Source organism: Austrofundulus limnaeus, unplaced genomic scaffold (genome assembly GCF_001266775.1).
Source record: "Austrofundulus limnaeus strain Quisiro unplaced genomic scaffold, Austrofundulus_limnaeus-1.0 Scaffold4, whole genome shotgun sequence".
Taxonomy (NCBI): Eukaryota; Metazoa; Chordata; class Actinopteri; order Cyprinodontiformes; family Rivulidae; genus Austrofundulus; species Austrofundulus limnaeus.
In genome coordinates, this window is record NW_013952406.1 from 1,383,896 (window position 1) to 1,406,984 (window position 23,089).

The 23,089-nt window shown below is 38.4% G+C and overlaps 1 protein-coding gene across 1 annotated transcript in view; it reads right to left on the bottom strand.

Annotated features, from left to right (window-relative positions):
- Window positions 1-1,115: 1,115 nt before the first annotated feature.
- The window catches only part of vat1 (vesicle amine transport 1), a gene marked incomplete at its 3' end in the record, with an annotated part of 31,210 nt that continues 9,236 nt past the window's right edge, over window positions 1,116-23,089 (bottom strand). The window contains 3 exon segments of the mRNA XM_014022699.1: window positions 1,116-1,357; window positions 4,199-4,288; window positions 7,840-8,010. Coding sequence (XP_013878153.1) covers window positions 1,116-1,357; window positions 4,199-4,288; window positions 7,840-8,010 — 503 coding nt within the window.

A 23,089-nucleotide genomic window follows, 5' to 3' on the forward strand; every position in this document is an offset into this window, starting at 1 on the left:
AAGAGTTGGTGTGTCTTATCATGTGTTCTTTCTTTAGCCTAAACAAAAATGAGTTACGTTCTACGTCTGACGTAAAAGGTAACACCTCCAGAGGTATAACCAGGAAGAGATGACCATTATAAGGTCAAGTATTATAGTAAAAATTTTATATTTTTCTACACAAAGTTTGACCAAAACTGCTAWACCTCCATCATTTCTCAATAAACCATGATTTTAGTTTGAAAATCTGTCACAAAAGGCAGTCATTGTATCAATATCACAAAGAGTTCAAGTATTAAAACCAATCAGCTCAGGAATTTTGTTGGCAGGGACGCCACTAAAGAGGGGTCAGTGGGGTCACCTCTAAATAATTGGTGCCCCCCACCCCACCCCCCCCATTGTTCCCCACTTCACAAGATTTTTTTGTAAGAATAATATGAATTTAGATTTTTTTGTTGTTGTTTTATTCCCAGTTTTGGACATTTATTATAATCTACACAGTAACAAGTAAATAATGTAAAAATAAATTAGAAGTGGTGACTTTAAACTTGAAAACGTTTGTTTCTAGTAAATTTTTTGTTCCGATTAAAGGTGTATGTTTAACTTTAACAGGGAAAAGGACAAAAAGCCTGATGTAAAGGCCCTGTCACACAGTGACAGTGTCTTAAGGAGAGTTTATGGCATTATATGAACTGTTCTGAAACTCCAGGTGTTATTTGTTCTGGTATATGATATAACACAATCAGTAAAATTACCTGTAAAATAAAAAAGAGGTACCTCAGTTGGTAATTAGGGATGTAAATCAGCAGCTTTATTATGATATGATATATCGATTTGTTTGGATGACGATACGTTTCTCAATATCACAGTCTGTCATGATAATATTTCAGGTAAATTCATAAGTCTTTGATCGATATGACGTAATATCATAAAATGACAGAGTTTAGCGTATATTTTGATATGGGTTGAAGTTTTGCACTGATGTAATTGAATCATTAATCATTTAATAAATATATCAACGTGTTTTTGCACCCTTATCAGCAAATCTACAATTCTCTATTGAAAGACTTCTAAAATTAGCATTTTACAACAGCGTCATAGAATTTCAGAAACTCTGTTTTCAGACMAACACCAACCTGCTCGAAATGCCACGTGGAGTCGATGCGGGGTTTGATTTTGCCCTCCTTGTACAAATCCAGCAGGGTCGCCATGGTCTGAGCGATGAGCTCCGTCTCCCCGTCCAGGTAGCCCAGGTGAAAGCCGCAGACCGACTTGTTCCCCTGGATCAGGCTGAGTGTGTGGATAGAGAACTGGTGGTACCAGTTCTTAGCCACGGCGATGAGGTTCTTCCTCTGACCTGCCAGCATGTTTGCTGCACCTGATGGGAGGAAAGTTTTAAAAAAARGTAAAAACTCTCTACTTATAGAKATATGGAGCCCGCGAGGGGACATGAGGGATTTTTTTCTTSTGCGTTCCCGTGCAATAGTATTGCGTTACCATGCAATACTTTTCGCGTTCCCTTGCAAAAGTCATTTTTCACTGTTGTGCCTGCGGTTAACAAATTCACATGCTCACCATTATTCGGTACGTTAATTCAGCTTCAGAATGAAAGTATCACACAGCCACGCATGGACGTATGTAATATGCTGATATTCCAACTCAGTGCAGCCACGCACTATCAATGTCAACTTCCCAAACATCCTTTTTCTGTAACCAGATATTTAAATAAAATCTGATTTAACTCATTTCATACAAAACAAACTTTTGCGTGGGAATGCAAGACAACATTGCGAGGGAATGCAAACGCTTGTGAGGTAACACAAAAGTATTACGAGCTATCACAACGATAGTTTGGGAACGCAAAAGTATTTCAAAGTAACACAAAGATATTGCGAGGGAACGCAAAAGTATTGCAAGGTAAGACAAAGATATTGAYAGGGAATGCAACGATACTGCGAGCTAACACGATGATATTGAGAGGGAACACCACAATATAGTGATGGAATGCAACAATATTGCGAGGTAACAGAGATATTGTGAGGGAATGCAACYATACTGCGAGGGAACGCAAAAGTATTGTGAGATAACACAATGATTTTGTGAGGGAATGCAACAATATTGTGAGGGAACAACAATATTGCAAGGAACACAGCAATACTGTGAGGGAACGCAACAATATGGTGAGGGAACACAACAATATGGTGAGGGAACACAACAATATTGTGAGGGAATGCAAAAAATTTTGCGAGGGAACGCAATGTTATTGCGAGGTAATACAACGATATTGTGAGGGAACACAATGATATTGTGAGGGAACGCAAAAGTATTGTGAAATAATGATATTGCGAGGGAACGCAATGATATTGCGAGGGAACGCAATGATATTGTGAGATAATGCAACAATATTGCGAGGGAACACAATGATATTGCAAGGTAATGCAACGGTATTGTGAGGAAACACAACAATACTGTGAGGGAACACAAAAGTATTGTGAAATAACAATGATATTGTGAAGGAATGCAAAGATATTGCGAGGGAACGCAATGATATTGCAAGGGAACACAACGATATTGCGAGGGAACGCAACAATATTGTGAGGGAACGCAACAATATTGTGAGGGAACACAACGATATTGCGAAGGAACACAACGATATTGCGAGGGAACACAACAATATTGCGAGGGAACACAACAATATTGCGAGYGAACACAACAATATTGCGAGGGAACACAACAATATTGCAAGGGAACACAAAAATATTGCAAGGGAACACAAAAATATTGTGAGGTATTGCAAAGATATTGCGAGGGAACACAACGATATTGTGAGGGAACACAACGATATTGCGAGGGAACACAACGATATTGCGAGGTTATGCAAAGATATTGCGAGGAAGCGCTAAAGAAAAATATACCCCATGTTCCCTCGTGGGTTCTGTACAGACATAACTTGGAACTCAGGACGTTATCGCTGATAAAAAGTGCTGCAAGGTGATTTCTTGCCTTTTACGTTGTATGAAGCACCTCTGCTCAATGTCTTCCTGTAGTTTCACACTCTCACCTCCTCTTCAACTCTAAAATCCTTTTTAGCACTTCAGCTGCACCCCCACCCCCCACCCCCTCCTTACGTGGCTCACTTCACTGTCTATGCTCTTTCTTGGGGGACACGGGGGGGCGGGGGGACGAACGACACAAAGCAAGGCTCTGAGAGAACAGAGACCCGGCCGGCTACATTCACACACATTCCAGGTTTTTCGTGTGGATAGAGCGCCTCATTGTTCCGCTGTGCCTACTTCTGATGAACTYGAAGAGAGGCAGCCAGCGCCGAGAGAGACCAGAGAGGTTGAATGGGTGAGGGTGGAGGGCACCATGCTGGGTAGTAGGTTTCTGAGCAACATGCAAAAGGCGAGGCCCTGTTCTTCATGGATGCCGACTCCGCCCACTGCATGTATTCGCGTCTGCATTGTAGCAGAAGGAGCGTAGCGGGCTTCCCACGGATGACACACTGAGGACATGGGCCTCCACAGAGGGGCCACTGTGCCCACCAGAAAGCAGCTTTTACTCACAACTACGAACATTTATTCTATTCAATTGCAGCTCCTTAAAAATATTTTTTTTGTTTTAACTATAAATAATTAAATATGTGATAATTTAAAGATTCACACAAGCATGTAAGGAATTTTATTGAGACAGTTTCAAAATGTAGCCAGTGTGCTCCGGGAAATAAATCCCTGTTTGTGAACATCTCCACATGATCATTGGGCACCGGGTTCCTGCACTCAGACAGCAGTAAAATCAGGTGAGAACAGCCTGAATGTGGACTGAAAATGGAACCGCCCACTGAACGGACGTGACTATTACCTGGACCTGACAGGGTGGACTCAGCTGCTGGCTGATTAAAGAGAATTTAACAGCCATTCATGGGAATATTTTAACGATACGGCTTTGGCTGCAAGTTTTAATGAGGTGTTTTTTAGGATTCTTCTCAGTAAAAATGTTTGTTTTGTTGGGATTTTATTAATTAGAGTGGATGGTGGGCTACAGTGAGCTGCTTTTAGAAGCTGTTGCTGAATCTTCATTGGCAGACTTGGCAGTTTTTTAAGTTATTTCATGTTTTTTTTTTTATAAAATCTAATAATATGTGCAAAATATAAACAGCCATATATCATTAAAATCTAAAATTCAGCTGGTGGTTTTCCTTCTGAATGTGTGAACTTACCATAGGTGACGAGTTTTCCCATAGGCTTCAGCAGATTGTAGGCCTTGTGGGTGTCMGATCCTCCCAGAGGGTCCAGTATGATGTCCAGCCCTGCAGCAGAGGAGGGAAGTGGTGTGAATTCAGAGAGAAGGAGCCTGCCAGATCTCATCAGGGGGCCCCTCTGCATGCCAGAGTTCACCAGGCTGAGCGAGTGTAGCCAAGCTGCACCTTGTTTACACAAAGTGGATCGGATGAAGCAGGACAGTGATCCGAGACGAGATCCCTTCTGATTCTGTGTTTGTGTGAATCCTGCTCATCCAGGAGACAGGTGCTGGGACTGCTGGTTTTTGTCATTTTTACACTTTACAATAATATTTAATTTGATTTGTAAATATTCTCCACAGAAATACATTAAGAACTATTCAATGCTTTAAAAAATATTGTTTTCTTTGGAATCCACCTCAGAATATGAGCTCATTTTTGTCTTCTTTTGCTACTTTTACCTATTTTTTAACATCATTTGGCTAGCATTTTGCTATTTATATATGGTTTTGAATAATGTTTTGTCATTTATAGTTAGCATTTWGCTACTTTTAGCTTGTTTTATAGTGTTTTGCCACATATAGTTAGCATCCTGCTACTTTTATCTTGTTTTTAATCACATTTTGTCACATTCAGTTAGCATTTTGCTACTTTTCGCTATGTTTAGCTGTTTTTAGCTTGCTTTGTGCAACTTTTATCTTGTTTTTAGTAGTGTTTTGTCACATTTAGTCAGCATTTTGCTACTTTATGCTGTATTTAGCTAGAATTTTTTTTATCTTGTTTTAACAGTAGTTTGCTTCATATAGTTAGKATTTTGCTACTTTTAGCTATGTTTAGCTGTTTTTAGCTTGCTTTGTGCAACTTTTATCTTGTTTTTAGTAGTGTTTTGTCACATTTAGTTAGCATTTTGCTACTTTACGCTGTATTTAGCTAGAATTTTTCTTTTATCTTGTTTTAACAGTAGTTTGCTGCATATAGTTAGCATTTTGCTAGCTGTTAGCTGGTGTTTTGCAGTTTCTAGCTAGCTTGTATGACTTTTAGGTTTTAGTTTGCATTTTGCTTTCTGTTTCTTAGCTTTTAACTAGTGCGCTCCTACTTATAGTGTCCAGTTAGTTTGTATTTTTAGCTTTTAGCTAGTGTTTTGCTTCTTTAAGCTTCAATAACTCAGTTTCAGCTTCTTTCATCATTTAGGATTTCTAGTTTAATTCTTGTCTGAAGAATAAAGCTCCTTCCCGTTCAGTCTTTGAACAGATGGTTCATCCCAACAACCTGACAATAAAGGTTTTCTTGTGGCTTATTAATGTCCAACCATGTAGGTTCCACCTTAACGATGCACCTTTGTGCCAGAGGGAACTCCTTAAATTGGGCTCCCCTCCTTGCCCCGTTAAGCTCCGGTCCTGTGGAGTGTAAGGGGCTCGCAGCAGGATTCTGTCAGAGAGCCCAAGACAGAAGGATCATGGATGGTGAGCAGCGCTGCACATCGATCCAGGCTTCTAATTAGATACWATCTGTTCAGAGTGTCACTCCTCCATCTTGGCCTGCCTGTCTGTTATGGGGGGAAGGGAGGYAATGAGTCTCTGAAACACAACTGTGGACAAAAAAAACCAACAAAAAAACAGGAACTGGGCATTGTTTCATTTTGCTTAAAAAATGACTTGTGAATTTCTTAGCCTCTAATCCAGCTACATGAAACCGTTGCTACATTATTTGTAGCAGATAGAGTCACTGTTTGACTTTGTTTGGTGGGAAAATGACTRCCCATGCGCTGCCAGTCTGGTGCAAGTTGCAGCCAACTCTGCTGAGAAAAACTGCAGAAAAAAGTATCGCCTGAGTACAGTTTATTCAACACCGACCGAAAGGCGCGGCAGTCAGATTATTGCTTTGAGCCGTTGGGACGAACGTATTGATCCTGGTTGTCTCATAAGACAGAAGCACCATAAAGCCTGATGTTATTGACAGAAGAACAAATTATTTAGTATAATTACACATCCTTTATTATAAACTTCCTATTGTTTTCTAATTATCACAGACACTAACAACAAAAACAAAAATAATATGTGAAATAAGAGGATTTATTAACTTTTATTAAGCTTTAGCTGCCTTTAGCTTAAGCTTTTCTTGCTTTTAGCCTTTAGTAAGTGTTGTGTTAGCTTTGAGCTGGCATTTTGCTTCTTTTAACTTACGTTTTGCTTCTTTTTGAACTAGCATTCCTCTTCTTTTAGCATTTAGCTAGCATTCTGCTTCATTTAGCTTTGCTCTAGCATTCTGTTTCTTTTAGAAGAATGCTAGCTCAATGCAGAATGCTAGCTTTTTGGCTTATTTTAACTTGTATTCTGCTTTTTTTAGCTTTGCACTACCATTTAGCTTCTTTATCTTTGAGCTAGCATTTGGCTTGTTTTAGCTTTTATCTCAATGCAGAATGCTAACATTCGGCTTCTTTTAGCTTGCATTCTGCCTTTTAAATTTTGAGCTGGCATTCAGCTTGATTTATCTTTTAACTAGCATTCTGCTTCTTTAGCCCTGAGATAGCATTCTGTTTCTTTAGCTTTGAGCTAACATTCTGCTTCTTTAGCCCTGAGATAGCATTCTGCTTCTTTAGCCCTGAGATAGCATTCTGTTTCTTTAGCTTTGAGCTAGCATTCTGCTTCTTTTCCATTTATTGGCTCATATCTGCCTATTCAGCATATTTTCAAAATATTTTGCAGAAAATTATTGTTCTTTAATTTGAAATGAGATTATTTTAAATTTTTTATATTAAAAATATAGTTGAGTTGATATTATTGTTTAATATGCAGAATAGAATGTTAAGTCCTAATGATCCTTCCTCATAAGCTTTGTTAGTTAAAGTGTCTGTGATGTCAAATTTTTGTTACACATATGAATGCATTTTTGAATACATGTCATTGATGAAATTTTGCAAAAGAAATTTCATGTCGCTGAGATGAACATTTGTTGAGATTTTTGCCTGTAAAGTAACAGGAAGTGATGTCAAAGGGGAATGTCTGAATGTGAACAGTGCGTTGCTACAAAGGCTAACAACCCAAACTGCTGAGAAGAATCTGATGTTTCTTAAGATTATTTTGAGTCTCTATCAGAGAGAGATGAAGAGACAGAGCTCAAATAGTTTCGTTTCAATAAACAAAGACCAGAGAGTTTTCTTTGTTAAAGAGTTCCCCTCTGATGTCACTTCCTGTTTCACTTCGGCTGAGTAAAATTCAAAAGAAAATTTGCCAGTTAAAAAACAAAATGGGTAAAATTGTGCGCATTATTCCAACTTTCTTAAATATAAAGATTTTATTTTTACTTTTTGTATTTGAAGAACATGCATGTCACAGGCACTTTAATTTATTATTCTATATACACTGCTCAAAAAAATAAAGGGAACACTTAAACAACGCACGCTAACTCCTGATCTTAATCAATGAAATATTCGCATTGAVRARTTTGTTCTGTACKGAGTTGAATGTGCTTCACAAAAGTTTGATTTACTTGGACTTAGCGTYCGTTTAAGTGTTCCCTTTATTTTTTTGAGCAGTGTATTTATACTGTACAATCACACTCTTCTGCAAACCAAGTCCAGATTTAGCCACGTTATCAAGGCGGACACCAAAGTTTCTGACCTTTCGGACTGATCTTGCGGACTTCCTCCACGTAGTCCTTGGTGCGATAGTCGATGGTATGCGTGACTCCACCCTCGCTGATGGTCTCGTGTTTGCTGGCGGACGCGGTGCCGAACACAGTCACGTCCTTCACCATCTTGCACAGCTGAGTGGCTGCGATGCCCACACCACCTGAAGGAAACAGGAGTTCACATGTACAGGACCATGACTGATAAGGAACACAGACAGGGATTCAACATGAACCAGAACAAGTTTCAGACGTGAWGACCTGACAAAACGAAGCTTGACGTGAACTCGTTCAACTCGTGTTTTCTATGGCAGGTAAATGTGATTTGTATTATTTATTGTGCCAAGTGGATCACACGGTGGATGTGGTTTTGCTCATGGATGTGTAAGACGCATGTTGAACACAATCACATTAACTCAGCTGGCCTGAGGAGAGTAAACACCCACACACACACACACACACACACACACAAAGTCCCATACATCCATCGCCACAAAAAGCAACCATTGTCGTGTTGAAATAAATCCAATTTTCTTATTTGCATTTTTAAAACAATCTAAAATTCCACAGGATTTTAAAAAGTAGCTGAATCATCTGTTTTAAAGGACAGCCGTGTGACGCTGCCTCACAACAGCCACATTGTCCACCGCTTAATTTCACAAAGTAGGTTTTTTTTTTTTGAGTATCTGCGTTTTTGCTCGAATGCATAGTTGTGGCGAACGCCTCAGCCCGTGCTTGCTGAGGGAGCCGGTGCGAGAGCTAATAGGTGACTGATAAGCTTGTTTGAAATGGAGGCTGACTGGAGGACTGGAGCTGAAAGGCATCCATAAAGGTCAGTCATGCCTGACCAAGTAAAGAGCACATCTTATCTGATGCAAGGAAAGAAGAAAAAACAAAAGCAGCAGCTGCATTATTATCACCTGCTGCCATCTGTGTGTGTTTGTCTGGATTGTTAACAAAATACCTCATGAATCACTGAACAGATTTTACTGAAACTTCTAAAAAGTAATCTTTCAGTGGGCACCGCCAAACAAGAATCTCAGCTACGCTAAAACCCTGAAATTAGTGGAAGCTAACGCTAATTGCTAATTGATTTGATGGGACTGATGCAAACCTGTTGTTAGTTTGATTCTATTGGTTTAGTTTGAAGGTGGGTTGGARCATTTGTGACAAATCGACCAATCCAAATCAGAGTTATACTGTAGCTCTGTCTCATACTTTCAGTTTACCCATTTCAGAATAAAAGCATTTCTTTGATCAAGTTTTTATTTTTCACGAATACTGTTTAAACAACAAGTAGCAAATTTCTCTACAATATTCAAGGGCTGTTCAACTAAACTGCTCCGGAGGGRACAGTTCATGCAGGTCAATAGCTGAGGGGCCGAACATCCAGCAATTAAAGTTATTATGTAAATAAATCAAGTATTACAAAGATCTGTTACCTCTGAAATAGTTTATTTGCTGCGTTTAATCATGAYTACAACATACAGAACCCTTTAAAAGTAGCGATAATTAAACAAAATAAAAGCAGAAATAACACAGTTTGTCTCTTATTTACCACAAATAATATTTTGATATCTCTGACTTGCCAAATTTTTAACCCTTTAAGCCCATATTTTCTCCTTCATTTCTCTTGTAGGCCCTGTACTGGGCCCATCGGGCTCAATTTTATTTTTACTTTCGTAGTTTTATCTTCAACTGCTTGTAGTTTTAACTGTCTTGGATGTTCATAGAAATTGCTTTTATCAGCTTATAGCAAAGACTGATGTTTTCTGTAGATGCCAAACATTATGTTGAACTAAAAGACCTTACAGTAATCAAAGTAGAAAACCGGGGGTTTGGGCTTAAGAGATGAATGAACCAACTGGTGGGCCGAACWTTGGTTACAGTGGGCCGCCAGTTGAATATCTCTGCTTTACACAGTCAGTTTTTGTATTTGTTATTTAAATATTGTTAAATGTTTTTTTCTTTTCATTTTGAAGTTTAGAGGCTAAAGATGCTACATGCTACAGACGGTGCTTGACACATCTATCACTGTAAGAGTGGATAGTTTGTACTTAATTTAGGATAAATGCAATAAAATGCAAAAAAGAAAAAAAAGACATTTTTTTAGTGGACTTAAAATTAGCAGGACCCAATTTAGCGGAAGCAAATTGGCCTGCTAGCAGTTTCTAAAGTTAGCAAACAAAAGCTAATCTACTAAATAAGATGCTAGTTCCGCTATTAGCGTATTAGCAGATTTGTGGTCACGACTGTCTTTTAGTGTAAGTCTACAGCTGATTTTGGAGTCAAACCAAATTAAAGATGGCCACCACAGTCAGAAATAACAGCAACTCAGCTGATTTGACAGATATTGGGCCTCATGCAAGAACCGTTCGTACGCACAGATTTGTTSTTAAGTTGTGCATACGAGTGATTTAGGAGAATTTGTGGCATTCACCAATGTTTTCATATTCTAAGATTTTTTTCAGATACGAACAAAATTCAGGAGTGYTCCAGACCTGTCGAATATTTTACCAGCAGTCAGTCTGCTGTTATCCAGATGGGTTTTCCTCAATAATAACTTTATATTTCGTTAGTTTGAAGATATTTTGAGTTGAAAATAAATCACACTCTATAATGAGGTTGACAAAAGGCTATTCTGCTTGAATTAGAGTTATAATTTTAAATGTAATAATTTAGACTAACAATATAAATTGTCCGTTCGTCTGTTTTCCGCCGCTTATCCGGGATCGGGTGCGGGGCCAGCAGGAGAGACCCCGCTCTCCCCAGCGACACCTTCCAGCTCGTCCTGGGGGACTCCAAGACGTTCCCAGGCCAGAGGGGATACATAATCCCTCCAGCGAGTCCTGGATTTTCTCCAAAGTGCCAGACTTATTTTGAAAACATTTTAAATGCTTATTTCAGAACCGCAACTGAGACCACTTGTGCAGAGCTGTGTCTTCTGAATAAATGAAAATGATTTAACACAGTTGTTTAAACTTTTAGCAGATCTTTTTATTCCACAGCTGACCTGCTGAAAATGACAGACTTTCTTTTCTGGATCTCTGACAGACGGACTTCAATCTCTGAACTCGTAAAGTTCTTCTTTTTAATTTTCACTGTCATTTTTCATGAATGGACACTTCCTGATATCTGAGGCAGGAAACACAGCCTTATATGGTGTTTTTGGGGTGGTAATTATGCTAATCTCCTCTCGCGTGCACGAGCAGCTGGATACGAACAGGTGGAATTTACGCAGCTCATTTACACACTTTTCCTGAAGATAGAAGAGTTTGTTGAATCTGACGTGACATGTTCGTACGAACCCTTTGTACGAACAAAAGTAAGAGAAATTTAGGATAAGAATACGATCATGTTCTTGCATGAGGCTCATTGAGTCTATTTGGTGTGGTAGTAGCTGAGATTTGTTCACAACACTGAGTGCAACAGGTTGTGCCTTAACCCTGTCTGATAGCAGAATATTTCATAAACTACGAGATAAATACAGTAAGAATGAAACTCACAGAAAGTAATTATTGACTGTTTATCTATAAATGATTAAATTTTTGAGTCTCTCCAGTTAAAGATGGTCGCCACAACTAACAGAGCTTTATACAAAATGTGTTCTAGCTCAGTGAATTTTACAGGAACTGAGCCAGAATTTGGTGATGCTTCACAACATACAGTATACAAAAATGGTCACATGAATGAGAAAATAATCCTTGTCCAAGTGACCAAATATAAGATTATTTTTTCTCTTTATGAGTTGTGAAGAAGCTGAAAGTTGCAGTTGCTCTCGTTCTAAATATAGAACATTGTGCAGGAACGATTTTTGTGTCCGTTGCACAAAGAGACAGTGGTGCACCTTTGTGTCGCTCCATCTAAACATTACATTTTTTCTGAGCCACTGAGCCTGTCTAACGGAGCAGCCAGGCACGTTCGCTCGCTCTGTGGCAGCAGGATCACAGAAAATAAATAAATAAATAAACAAATAAATAAATAAACCTGCAGTGCATGTTTATATTACACAGATTTAAAATAATCTTAAGCAGTTAAAAGTGTTTGTTTGAAAGCTGGAGCCCGTTTTAAAGAGGATGAGGCCARTTCATCGCCTGCTGAAGAGCTGACYGGAAAACAAAACCAAGGCTGTTGCTGTTGGAAGCGAGCGCCGTCGTGGCTGCGTTAGAACATCAACCATCTCTCTTTGCTCGCAGCGAGAAACCAAGTTTGRGTTGCCAAGGTAACCTCAGCCAAATTGCCAGCAATGACTAAGCAAAGGGAACCATTTTGTTTCATTGACTGCTCTTCCTCTGGGCCTGTGAGAGTCCTCCGGCAGCGATCACAACTTTGTCATCGTCTCATATTCAACARGCTGGAAGGAAACCTTTAAGCAGCCGAACATGAAAAAAAGAAAAGATATCAACACATGAATTCTTGTTAATCACAGACTTGCGAGCATATTTTTACAAATGCAAATGTCTGTCTGCTTCTGACAGCTTTACACAAATACCTGAGCGTCGGCTCTTGTGATGTGGAATATGTCAGAGTGGGAGTTGTTGTTTGTACGGCTCTGTCACGTAGTGGCAGCCCTCACACAGGTGTTAGAAAGTGTCCAGCAGGATGATGCATCCATTAATGTCATACGCTCACAAACACACGCTCACTTATTAATATTTAACCAAAGCAGCTGCCGTGAACTCACTGATTTCCCTTCTGTTGCAGCTCGYTGGAAACAACATGGAAAATCTGCAGAAATCTGCCGTTACTGCGAGTTTTTATTTTTCCTTTTCTTTCCTTTTGTTCTTAACGATCTCACTGCTTTTAAATATTATTATTTATATTTTTCAGCTTTCACACATCAAATATTTCAGATTATTACTTTTACATTTAACTTTAATATGTCAACACGTTTGTTCTCTTTGAAGTCTGTTCTGATTATTTCTTCTTAAGCTACTTTTAGTTTTAACTGCATTTCTGCTACTTTAAGCTATCTATAGCCTGTTGTTGAGTTTAAGTTTCAGGCTTTTGACACTTAAAGCATATACCTGCTTTTAGCTGCATTTAGCTTCTAGTTAGCTTTTTGCTATTTTCACTTTTCAGCAAGGCTTTTGCCACTTTTAGCATCTAGCTAGGTTTTACTGAATTTAGCTTCTAGTTAGCCTCTTCCTTCTTTTAACCAGGATTTTGCTACTTTTACCTTTTAGACTTTTACTAACTTTAAGCTTTAAACTAGCAAGCCCTTTGCCACCTTAACTAGCACTTTGCTAGATTTAGCTTCTTGCTACTGAATTGCTTCATTTTTTGCTTTTAGCTTTTCTCTACATTTAGCTCATCTTTTGCCATTTCTGGCTAGAATCTCGCTGTATTCGGCTGTATTTACCATTTAGCTTCTTTAAGCTTTTAGCTAGTGTTCTGTTTCTTTTAGCAAGTGTTTTGTTTACTTTAGTTGGCATTTTGCTCGTTGTAGCATTTGCAAAATTTACCTTATAGACATTTATTTATTTATTTTTTTATTTATTCATTTATTTATTTAAGCTCATAGCTCGCTTTTTGCAACTTCAATCTGTCTATTTTTTGCTGACTTTAAGCATTTCAATCAATCAGTTTTAGGAAGCCCTTTGCCACCTTAACTAGCATTTTGCTAGATTTAGCTTCTAGCTACTGTATTGCTTCCTTTTCCCTTTTAGCCTCTCTCTACATTTAGCTCATCTTTTGTCATTTCTGGCTAGAACCTCGCTGTATTCGGCTGCATTTACCATTTAGCTTCTTTAAGCTTTTAGTGCTCTGTTTCTTTTAGCAAGTGTTTTGTTTACTGTWGTTGGCATTTTGCTCATTTTAGCTTTTACTACATTTACCTACAAACGTTTATTTTTTTTAATTTTAAGCTCTTTTTTGCAACTTTATCTATTTTTTTGCTGACTTTAAGCATTTAAATCAGTCGGTTTTATGAAGCAGTTTGCCACCTTAGCTAGACTTTTGCTAATTGTAGCTTCTAGCCACTTTATTGCTTATTTTTTGCTTTTATACTACATTTAGTTTTTTTTTTTTTTTTGCTACTTCTGGGTAGAATTTTGCTGTACTTTGCTTTTATGTAGCACTTTGCTTGTTTTATTTAGTATTTTGCTTAATGAAGCTTTTAGCTAGTGGTCTGTTTCTTTTAGCAAATGTTTTGCTACTTTAGCTCTATTTAGCTCAGGCTTTGCTCCTTTTATTTAGTAATTAGCTGCGTTTTTTTTTTTTTTAGTGTTTTTCTACTTTTAGCTGACATTTGCCTCTTTCAGCTTTAACAGCTCAGTTTCAGCTTCTTCAGTAAATTTCATCGAAGAGAAATGAGTCTTTACAGCGAATAAAATGTGATTTAAGTTGGAAGCAGAGAGAATTCCTGGTCCTGAATCCCACGGGAACAAAGTCCTGATCCTCCATCACAAGACTGCTGAGCTGTGCCAAGAACCCCTCGTCCCCCATCAGATCACACATCCATACATCTGCAGGTCACACTGTCAAACAGCTGATTTTTACCTGATAATCCTGACAAACACGTAGAGATTAAAACATCTCTCTGCCTCCTGATTCATATTCTCCTCAGTTCGTCCTCCTCGCATCAGAAGCATCTCTCCTGGGAGCTCGTGGCCTCGGACCAAACGCTTAATGAAGAGAAAGCAGCTTGAGCAAATTGTTGCTGCTAACTGCATTTTGTTCAAGATTCAATTGAGCTGTTTACACTCGGAACAATCGGAGAAAAGAACATCCACCTCGCTGTTTTGGGTTTTAGGACCGGGTCACACACTGGGCTTTTGTCTCTCTGAAATCTTTACATTCTTGGCACAAATCGAACCTCCAGAACGTGACTGTTAGCAGCCAGGAGGAATTTCTCCCCCCCACCAAAAAACACGGTGGAATCCAGATTGACACCGAGGCCACTGTTATTGGTCCACACCCAGCAGTTCAACAGAGTGGCTGGGCGGGGGCGCAGGAAATGGACACCACGTATTAAAAACGTTAAAAATGATATCTCTGCTTTTATTGCCTAAATAAACATGATCTCCCATCGCAGCCTCGATATGATCTCAGGTGTTGACAGCTTGACGACACCTGGTCCCCCCCGCCTTGGAGATTTTTAAATTTTATTCTTGGATGTCTTCGACATATTTGCACATTTCCTCGAGGAGTCGTATCTTTGCAGACCTATCATTAGGTTGTGGTGGTGACTTGGAGAGTGAAAAGAAAAATCGAGCATCTCTTTTTAGCCAGACTCACAACAGAAATATTACAGAGCTGTTATCGCTCAGCGTCGAAAGGCTGACAAAACTGTTTGTGTTGGTTTTAGCCAAACTGAGCCTGGTTCTGCTGGAGGTTTCTTCCTGATTAGCAGGGAGTTTTTCCTCTCCGCCATTTGCTCAGGATGGGAGACTGTGATGAAGTGATTCAACACAATCTGCTGGTTTCTTCTTTAGATTACTCTTTTTATGTACAGTGCCCTGAGACAACGTATGTTGTGACTTGGCGCTATATAAATAAACTTTAAACTTGAACATGCAGGCCTTTGAGAAACACTGAGCCTTTAATTGAACAGAGAAGTAAACATGTTATTGGAGTATTTTTTAAGCAGGACATATTTGAGTGCTGTAGAATGAGTGGATGTGGTTGGCTGCTGGTGAACGATCACACTCTGTTACGTAACATGCTCGTTTTTCTGGGATGTCGGTGTGAGTGTGGGCTTGAAAAGCAGTTAAACAGGCTCGTTCTCAAAGAAAAAGCCTGGTTTAAGATTCTGAGTGACTGAAAGGAATTTGTTAAATTAACCTGACATAAGATTTTTACACTGCAGCAAATACAAACTAAAAAAACTAATTTTCTGTGAACACGTGCTGAAAAACTGCTGCAATCTGCTGAGGAATGAAAGGTGAAACAAGCTAAATAGAAGCTGAAATCAGCAAAAATGTTAGCTACAAGCTAATAGTAGTTTAATGCTGATTGCTGCTAAACCGTAACATTTGTAAAACCATAGCTCAAAAAAAAAAAAAAAATACAAAACTGTTGCTAGTGAAAATAAACAAAGCTGCATCTAAATGCTAAAATTAGCTAAACAGTGGCTTAAACCTAAAATTGTGTAAAAAAAACAGTAGCTAAAAAACAAAACTACAGCTGAAAGCTACAAAATGCTCAACAGTTGCTAAAAGCAGAAATGAGTTAAGCAGTATTTCACTTTATCAAAACTGTAGCTAGAAGCTAAAATAAGCAAATCCATTGCTAAAGATTAAACAATGCAAAACAGTAGCTAAAAGTAAAAAATAACAAAGCTGCACCCAAATGATAAAATTTGCAAAGCAGTACCTAAAATTAACAAAAGATGAGCAAAGAAATAGCTAAAAGTTACATTTAGCAAAACTGTAGCTAAACAACTCAGATTAAAGCCTAGCTAAATGATAAAATTAGCTAAACACTTTCTGAAATCTAAGATATATAACACAGTAGCTAAAAGCTAAAATTATAAAAAAAAGTAGCTAAAAACCAAAATAAGCAGTCACAGCTGAAAGATAAAAAATGCTAAGCAGTATCTGAAATTAGAAAAAACTGTGACAGAAAACTAAAATTGGCAACTGTACATAAAAACTTAATTTATCAAGACTGTAGCTAGAAGCTAAAATGGGCAAAATCATATTTGAAAGCTAAAATTAGTACATCTGTAGCTAAAAGCTGAAATAAGCAAAACTGTAGCTCAACGCTAAAAATGAAAAATAGTTGCCAAGAGTGAAAACCAACAAAGCTGAATTTTATATGCAAAAATTTGCTTAGCAGCATCTAAAATTAACAATATCAAAAATCTAAAATTAGCACAAGCAAACAGCTAAAAGCTAAATTTAGCAAAACTGTAGCTAAACTATAAAATTTGTAAAAGTGTAGCTAAATGCTAAAATTAGCTTGGCAGTATCTACAATCTACTTAACAAAACAGTAACTAAAAGRTAAAACTCAGCTGAAATCCATAAAATGCACAAGTCACTAAAAGCTAAACTTAGCTGAGCAGTATGTAAAACAGTAGCAGAAAGCTAAAATTCACAACATTACTTATAAGCTAAATTTCCTACAAATGTAGCTACAAGCTAAAATGATAAAAAACCTAGATAAAAACTAAAAAAAAATCAAAAGATTAGCTAAAGCTACAAAACAAGTGCGCTAAAGGTTTTTCTGGAAGAATTAACCTTAATGTGTTTCTATAAAAATATATTTGTAAATTATATACGTTTAATAATTTAAAAAGTATAAACGTTAGAAATGTTAAGTCTTAGCACGCTTATTCACAAGCGAGCTGAATGTTTAGATATTTGATTGGATTAAAAAGCACAACGTTTGCAGAAGTAGTTTGTTAAAAAACATAACGAAACTTTAAACAGGAAAGTAATCGTGTGAATGATGAAAAAAGTAACACAAACACACAAACAGGTGTCCTAACCAAGGCCTCACATCCACCTGTGACTGCGGTGGTGGAGGTAGACGGGGGGGGGGGGGGCAGTTGTCAACGGCTGTAACGATGTCGGTGCGAGCGGAGCGACGTGATTGGTGGGTCGGGATGCAGGTTGCCCTGGTTTCCTGCCACCATCAGTGCAGCTGATCTGCCTCCGGTGGTGCCGGCCCGGGGAACTCAGAGAACGGTTCAACCACGCAGCTCAGACTCCCGCGCTTCACTCGGTGGTCAGAGCGAATTATCTTCCTCTGAACTGAGAGCAGACACTAAGAGGAGAGGAAACTGTTTTTACAGCTCCGACTTTTATCACAGCTAAGAAAAAAAAGTTAATGGGCTAAACTGTATCAACTAAATATTGAATGAGAAGAATAATCTGAGAAGGACTCCAGGGAGAAATAAGATGTTTTGTTCCTCACAGACAGAAACATCTTCCCATCAGCAATCAGCTGTGACGGCCTGATGAACCCGCCCGAGGCCCTGCCTGCAGCTTTGACAGCTCTCATGAGAGCCAGAAGGATGTGAGGCTCATACAGAACACACCTGTTTCACCTCTTTCAAGACTTTTCTTCTGTTTACCGGGAGAAAAAACTATAATTACACACGGATATTTGTTTTTTACTCATTTTATTTTGAAAAGGAAATGAGTTCATTTTCTTTTAGACATCCAAGTTCTATAAAATAGAACTGCCAGCTGATCCACTTCAAAATAAAACATGACAGCTGAGTTTTTAACATTTAACTTCAAAATAAAACATGACAGCTGAGTTTTTAACATTTAACTTCAAAATAAAACCTGTCAGCTGAGTTTTTAACATTTAACTTCAAAATAAAACATGACAGCTGAGTTTTTAACATTTAATTTTTGAGTTGTTAAGTTTTTCTCTGCTTCACACAAGCAAAAGGAGTTGAGGTAGGAAGAAAAGCTAGGAAGTGAATAATTAACAACAGAATAAAAAAAGTGTGGCTCAGATCTGCAGAATACCATCAGCGGTGCCACCGGGGGGGGGGATGCTTCACGCTGGGCAGCGGTCACTCCGGAGCTCATAAATTAAATCTGAAGAGGACGTCATGGCTGCCAGTTGAGGGTCTCCGTATGTATGCAGGAATGCGTGGTGTGGGTGTGTCAGCTGGTCGGCTGCCCGGACTTCATAAACATCAGCATTGGTTCATGGAGAGGTCAGAGGAAAAGCAGCTGGTCGAGTACAGTGGAAAGCCCACGAGACCCGTCCAAAATGTCCTTCAGGTTTCCCACCCTCCACCCGGGGTGGGGGGGGGGGGGAACGCGTGCACGATCCCAGATGACGAAGGCCGCGGCACGGATACGCTCCAGGTCACGCCTGGAGGGAGGAGGTTACGGAGGGCCGGAGGAGGACGGCGGAGGATGCAGATGTGCGGCGCGGCGGGGAGGAGAGGAGAGGAGCGGCACGTCGGGAGGAAACAAGAATCTATTGTTTGGAGAGGAGAGACACGAGAGAGGCAGCTGAGGATTTCTGAGCGCTCACATGCACACATGACACCGGTCAGACGTTCACGACCCGTCACCTCATCCACAGGGGTCAAAGGTCGCCGTGCTTTTCAGGCGTGACATCATTACCTGGAAACAATGGCGAGGCAAACGGTGACCTGTCGTCCAACTGAAAGAGTCTTTACTGCAGAGTTGAACAGGAAATGTGTGGCGCGGATTAGCTTATTTTTTTAGCTTTAAAGGGGACGTGACATTCAAAATCCACTTTTTTATATGTTAAATACATTTAGTTGACAGAGTCTCTAGGAAGCAGAAAAGTTGAGTTTAGTGTCTCCCACTGCTGCATAGATACCTTTATATTCTGTTTACGTATAAAGCTCCTCTTTTGGATTTTGCACATCTCAGAAAAGGGGCGGGGCTTGTAAAGTTACAATAAGTAGGAATTCAGAACAAAGTTGATGATTTAACTGTGAAAAAGAAGGATTAAATAGGTCTCCCTTAACCGACATTTTATTTATCTTTATTAAAAAATGCTCAACGCCACACATCTGTCTCTAAAACCTGAAAAAGAAACTAAAAGTTTTATCCAAAAAGGAAGAAAATCCACCAAAAAAAGCCTCACCTTTAAAAGCGGACCAGACTATTTACTGGTAAACTACAGCTGGTTGTGATTTCTTCAAAATAAAAGCCCAGTTTTAATGAACATCATCCAGCTGCGTTGCAGATATTTTGTGAAGCCTTGAAAAAAAACATTTTACACAATGTCATGCAGTATTACAGGTCACATGATTCGTTAGCACAGAAATGCTTTCATCCACGTCCACTGTTGACTAAGTCATTGACATTTTTAGTTTTTTTTTTATAACTAATAATAGTTATTATAGTTAACTTACAGTAATTAACTGTAGTTGAATTTTTTTTGCAGTTTTTCCTAAAGTATATTAAGAAAAAGCATCCAAACTGGTGAGTATTACTTATTTTTCAGTGTTTTCTACCATTATTGACATCCAAAAATAGACCGTTAAGCCTTAAAATTTTTAACAGAGTTAACATTTTGGCTGAAAGTGACCATGTAACCGATTGACATCTTTGAACATCTATAACTAATATTTTTTACAAATGATTTGAGTTTTCAGCTGAAAGAAAGGAACACAGTTCAGTCATTGTTTAACTTATTTTCCATCAGATGTAATTTTCTGTCCCTCAGTTTTAAAACTTCCAAAGTACTTTCCTCTATAACGGTACTTTTATCCCTTCTGAGCATTTTGAAATTATATAAGACTTTTTATTTGACGTTTATCTGACGTTAAGTATCACATGATGATGATGATGATGTAGAACACCACTGCTATTTTCACACATTCCTGCTTCGTTTTAAAAGCTTTTTAGTTCCAATGAACTCACATTTCTGTTTTATGATTTTGTGAAACAATAATTTAAGGTAATTAGAGACAAACACTTCACTTTGGTATCCAGAAGACGAGCTCAGTTATTAAAGTTTTCTCTGCTCAGAAACGTGTTTTATAACAGAGTGAAGACGAAACGATGAGATCACGTTTAGATGATGTTGCTCAGGTGAAAAGAAACAGGAAGTGGTTTGTTTCTGGCCCTCGGTGCCTCGCGGGTGCAGTAATCTGGATTTAATGCAGTGCGATTTTCATTCAAGACCTTGATCAACAGCTTTCTTATCACAGCAGCCGTTCGCTGCGATGCTGGAGGGGTTCACAGCGTCTCTGTCTGACGCCTGAACTGCAGCTTAATCCACAGATTTGAAAAATGATGAGGCTCCTTTCAATTACCTTCAGATTTCTGCATCGCTGTGGAAAACGTGCTGATCTAACTGAAAATTCATTGTGTTTTTTATTTTTCACCATTGATAACTTTAAAAAATATATTTCACATTATTTGATTGTTTTAGAGAAATACACAGATTGTAAATCAATAATAAATGAAAGGAAAAGTGATTTTTCTTTTGATATAGAAAAACTCAAATTGTTTAAAATTTGGGCCATTAAATGAGAGAATATATGAAAAAAAATCAAAATGTAGCATTTATGATACTTCATTAACCGCTAACCTTAATGTTTTTGTCTGCACTGTTAGCAAAATATCTCCTGAACCAATGGATGAAAACTCTACAACTGATTAAGTTTGGACATAAAGCCACATCAACATGAAACTGTTTGTGACTTTAAGCTTTAAGCAAGCAGTTTGCCACATTAACTAGCCTTTTGCTAATTGTAGCTTCTAGCTACTGTATTGTTTCTGCTGCATTTAGCTCATCTTCTGGCTAGAACTTTGTTGGTTTTGGCTTTTTGGTAATTGAAAGGAACCCCTGAATAGGTTTTAATAAAACGTCCAGAAAGTAACCACTTGATGGAAACTCTACAACTGATTAAGTTTCAAAATGGCCGCCAAAGATACGTGACTTTAGCACACACAAAAATGGATATAACTCCGTTAATTTTAACAGTATTGAGCCAAAACTTGGTGTACTTGTAGCTGAGAGAAGGTCCCAGCACATGCTCCAAGGGCTAACAGATCATGAATGATATCAGAAAGTATTTTCAAGGTTTGAGGAAAATGTCTGTCGCTCCTCAACACAAGATGATTTGAGTCTAAAAATCTGACAGGAAGGYCATTTAAATAAAACAATACTTTAAAGTTTGGGATGTTTAATGCAATAAAACAAGCAGTTCCTCTAGGGGGATCCTTTAAATAAGAAATAAATTTGAACCTGTTATTGTCAGTTGTATTCTGCTTGAAAGCACAAACGCASAAATACACACAAATACACACACATCCCTCTTCAGTCTCTGACCCTGTCACAGCTGATACCTTTGATCTGTCTAATCAGTGAACATCAGGAACTGATTCGACAGCCTCCTGGGTGGAACATCCTCTGCACACGCAGAGCCGCTCAGCATCCAGCTCGGAGCGTGCCGCGTCGCCTCGCCTCGCCGYCGAGAGAGGAGGATGTGAACACTTTTTCACACAAAGTGCTGCTGCTACAAACAACAAACCTCCAAATGTCAGAGGAACACYTGTTGCAGAGACAACCGTATGGCCCGGGTTTACACGCTAACAACACAGGTCCAGACGGCTGAGGAGCAAAGACTGACAACTGAGGAACTTAAGACTAAACTAGAGAATTTGAGTCTTATGAATGCTTAATGCCGAACGATTTTTGCAGAAAAAAGCAAATATTTAGCAATTTGTTGTAAAATAGACAAAAAAGCTGGAAAATAACTGAAAAAAGCTGAAAAATAACAGAAAAGTAGCTGAAAAACCTAAATCTAGTACAAAGAATCAGAAAGAGCATGTTTGCTCAATTATGCAGCTGAAAGACATGGCTAAAATGATCACAAAAAAGGCTAACGTTAGCTGAAAATAGCTAAAAGGTAGCATAAATTGCAGGAAACAACTGAAAGAAACATAGAAAGCAGAAAGAAGCTGAAGCTCAAAGAAGTTAAATTAGTAGAATGTCTGAAAGAAAAACAGAGAGATAGCTAAAAAGCTAATAAAAAAACAAAATAAGCTGAAAAAATATCTGAAAAAACTGAATCAAAGAGTGCATTTGCTGAATTTTGCAGTTGAAAGAAGTGGTTAAAAATTATCACAAAAAGGTGACTTTAGCTAAAAAGGCTAACATTAGCTGAAAATAGCTACAAAGTAGCTTAAATTACAGAAACCAACTGGAGCTTGAATTAGCAGCAACAAAAACAGCAGAAAGACAGATGAAAAATAGGAAAAAAGCGAATATTAGCAAAGTTAAAGCTGAAGGAAGCTAAAAAAACAAAGAAGTTAAAAAAAATCAGAACCAGAATTAAAGGTGTAAAAAAGTTTAACTAGTTTGAAGGGTTTTAAGGATGTTGAAGGCAGCTCCATTAATTTTAAAGGAGAATAAAAATGGCCAAAAAAGCTAAATATCTCAAAAAATATAAACTGCTGAAACACCAAAAGTCATAGTTTGAATGTCTTGAAGGAGCTGAACGTTTTGATGTATGAATTATTGAAAAAGAACAAAAACTGTGGAATGAAAGACGTACTGAAAAACATACGGAAGAAAAAAATACATAAAATAATGATAAAATCATAAAAATCTCAACAATGGGAATGCTAGAACTCCTGGATGCTCATACTTTGCGTTCTAAAAGCAGCTGATAAAACGTGTTCACATGCTGTTTTACAAACCAACACCCGAGCAGACGTGCAAAGACGTTCCTGCTCCACCTCTTGGCGATAACTCATAGAGAAAAGCGTCTTAATCCACCAAAATCTTCCTCAACCTTGCGAGACGTCAACTGGGTGGAGGCAGATAAAACTACAAT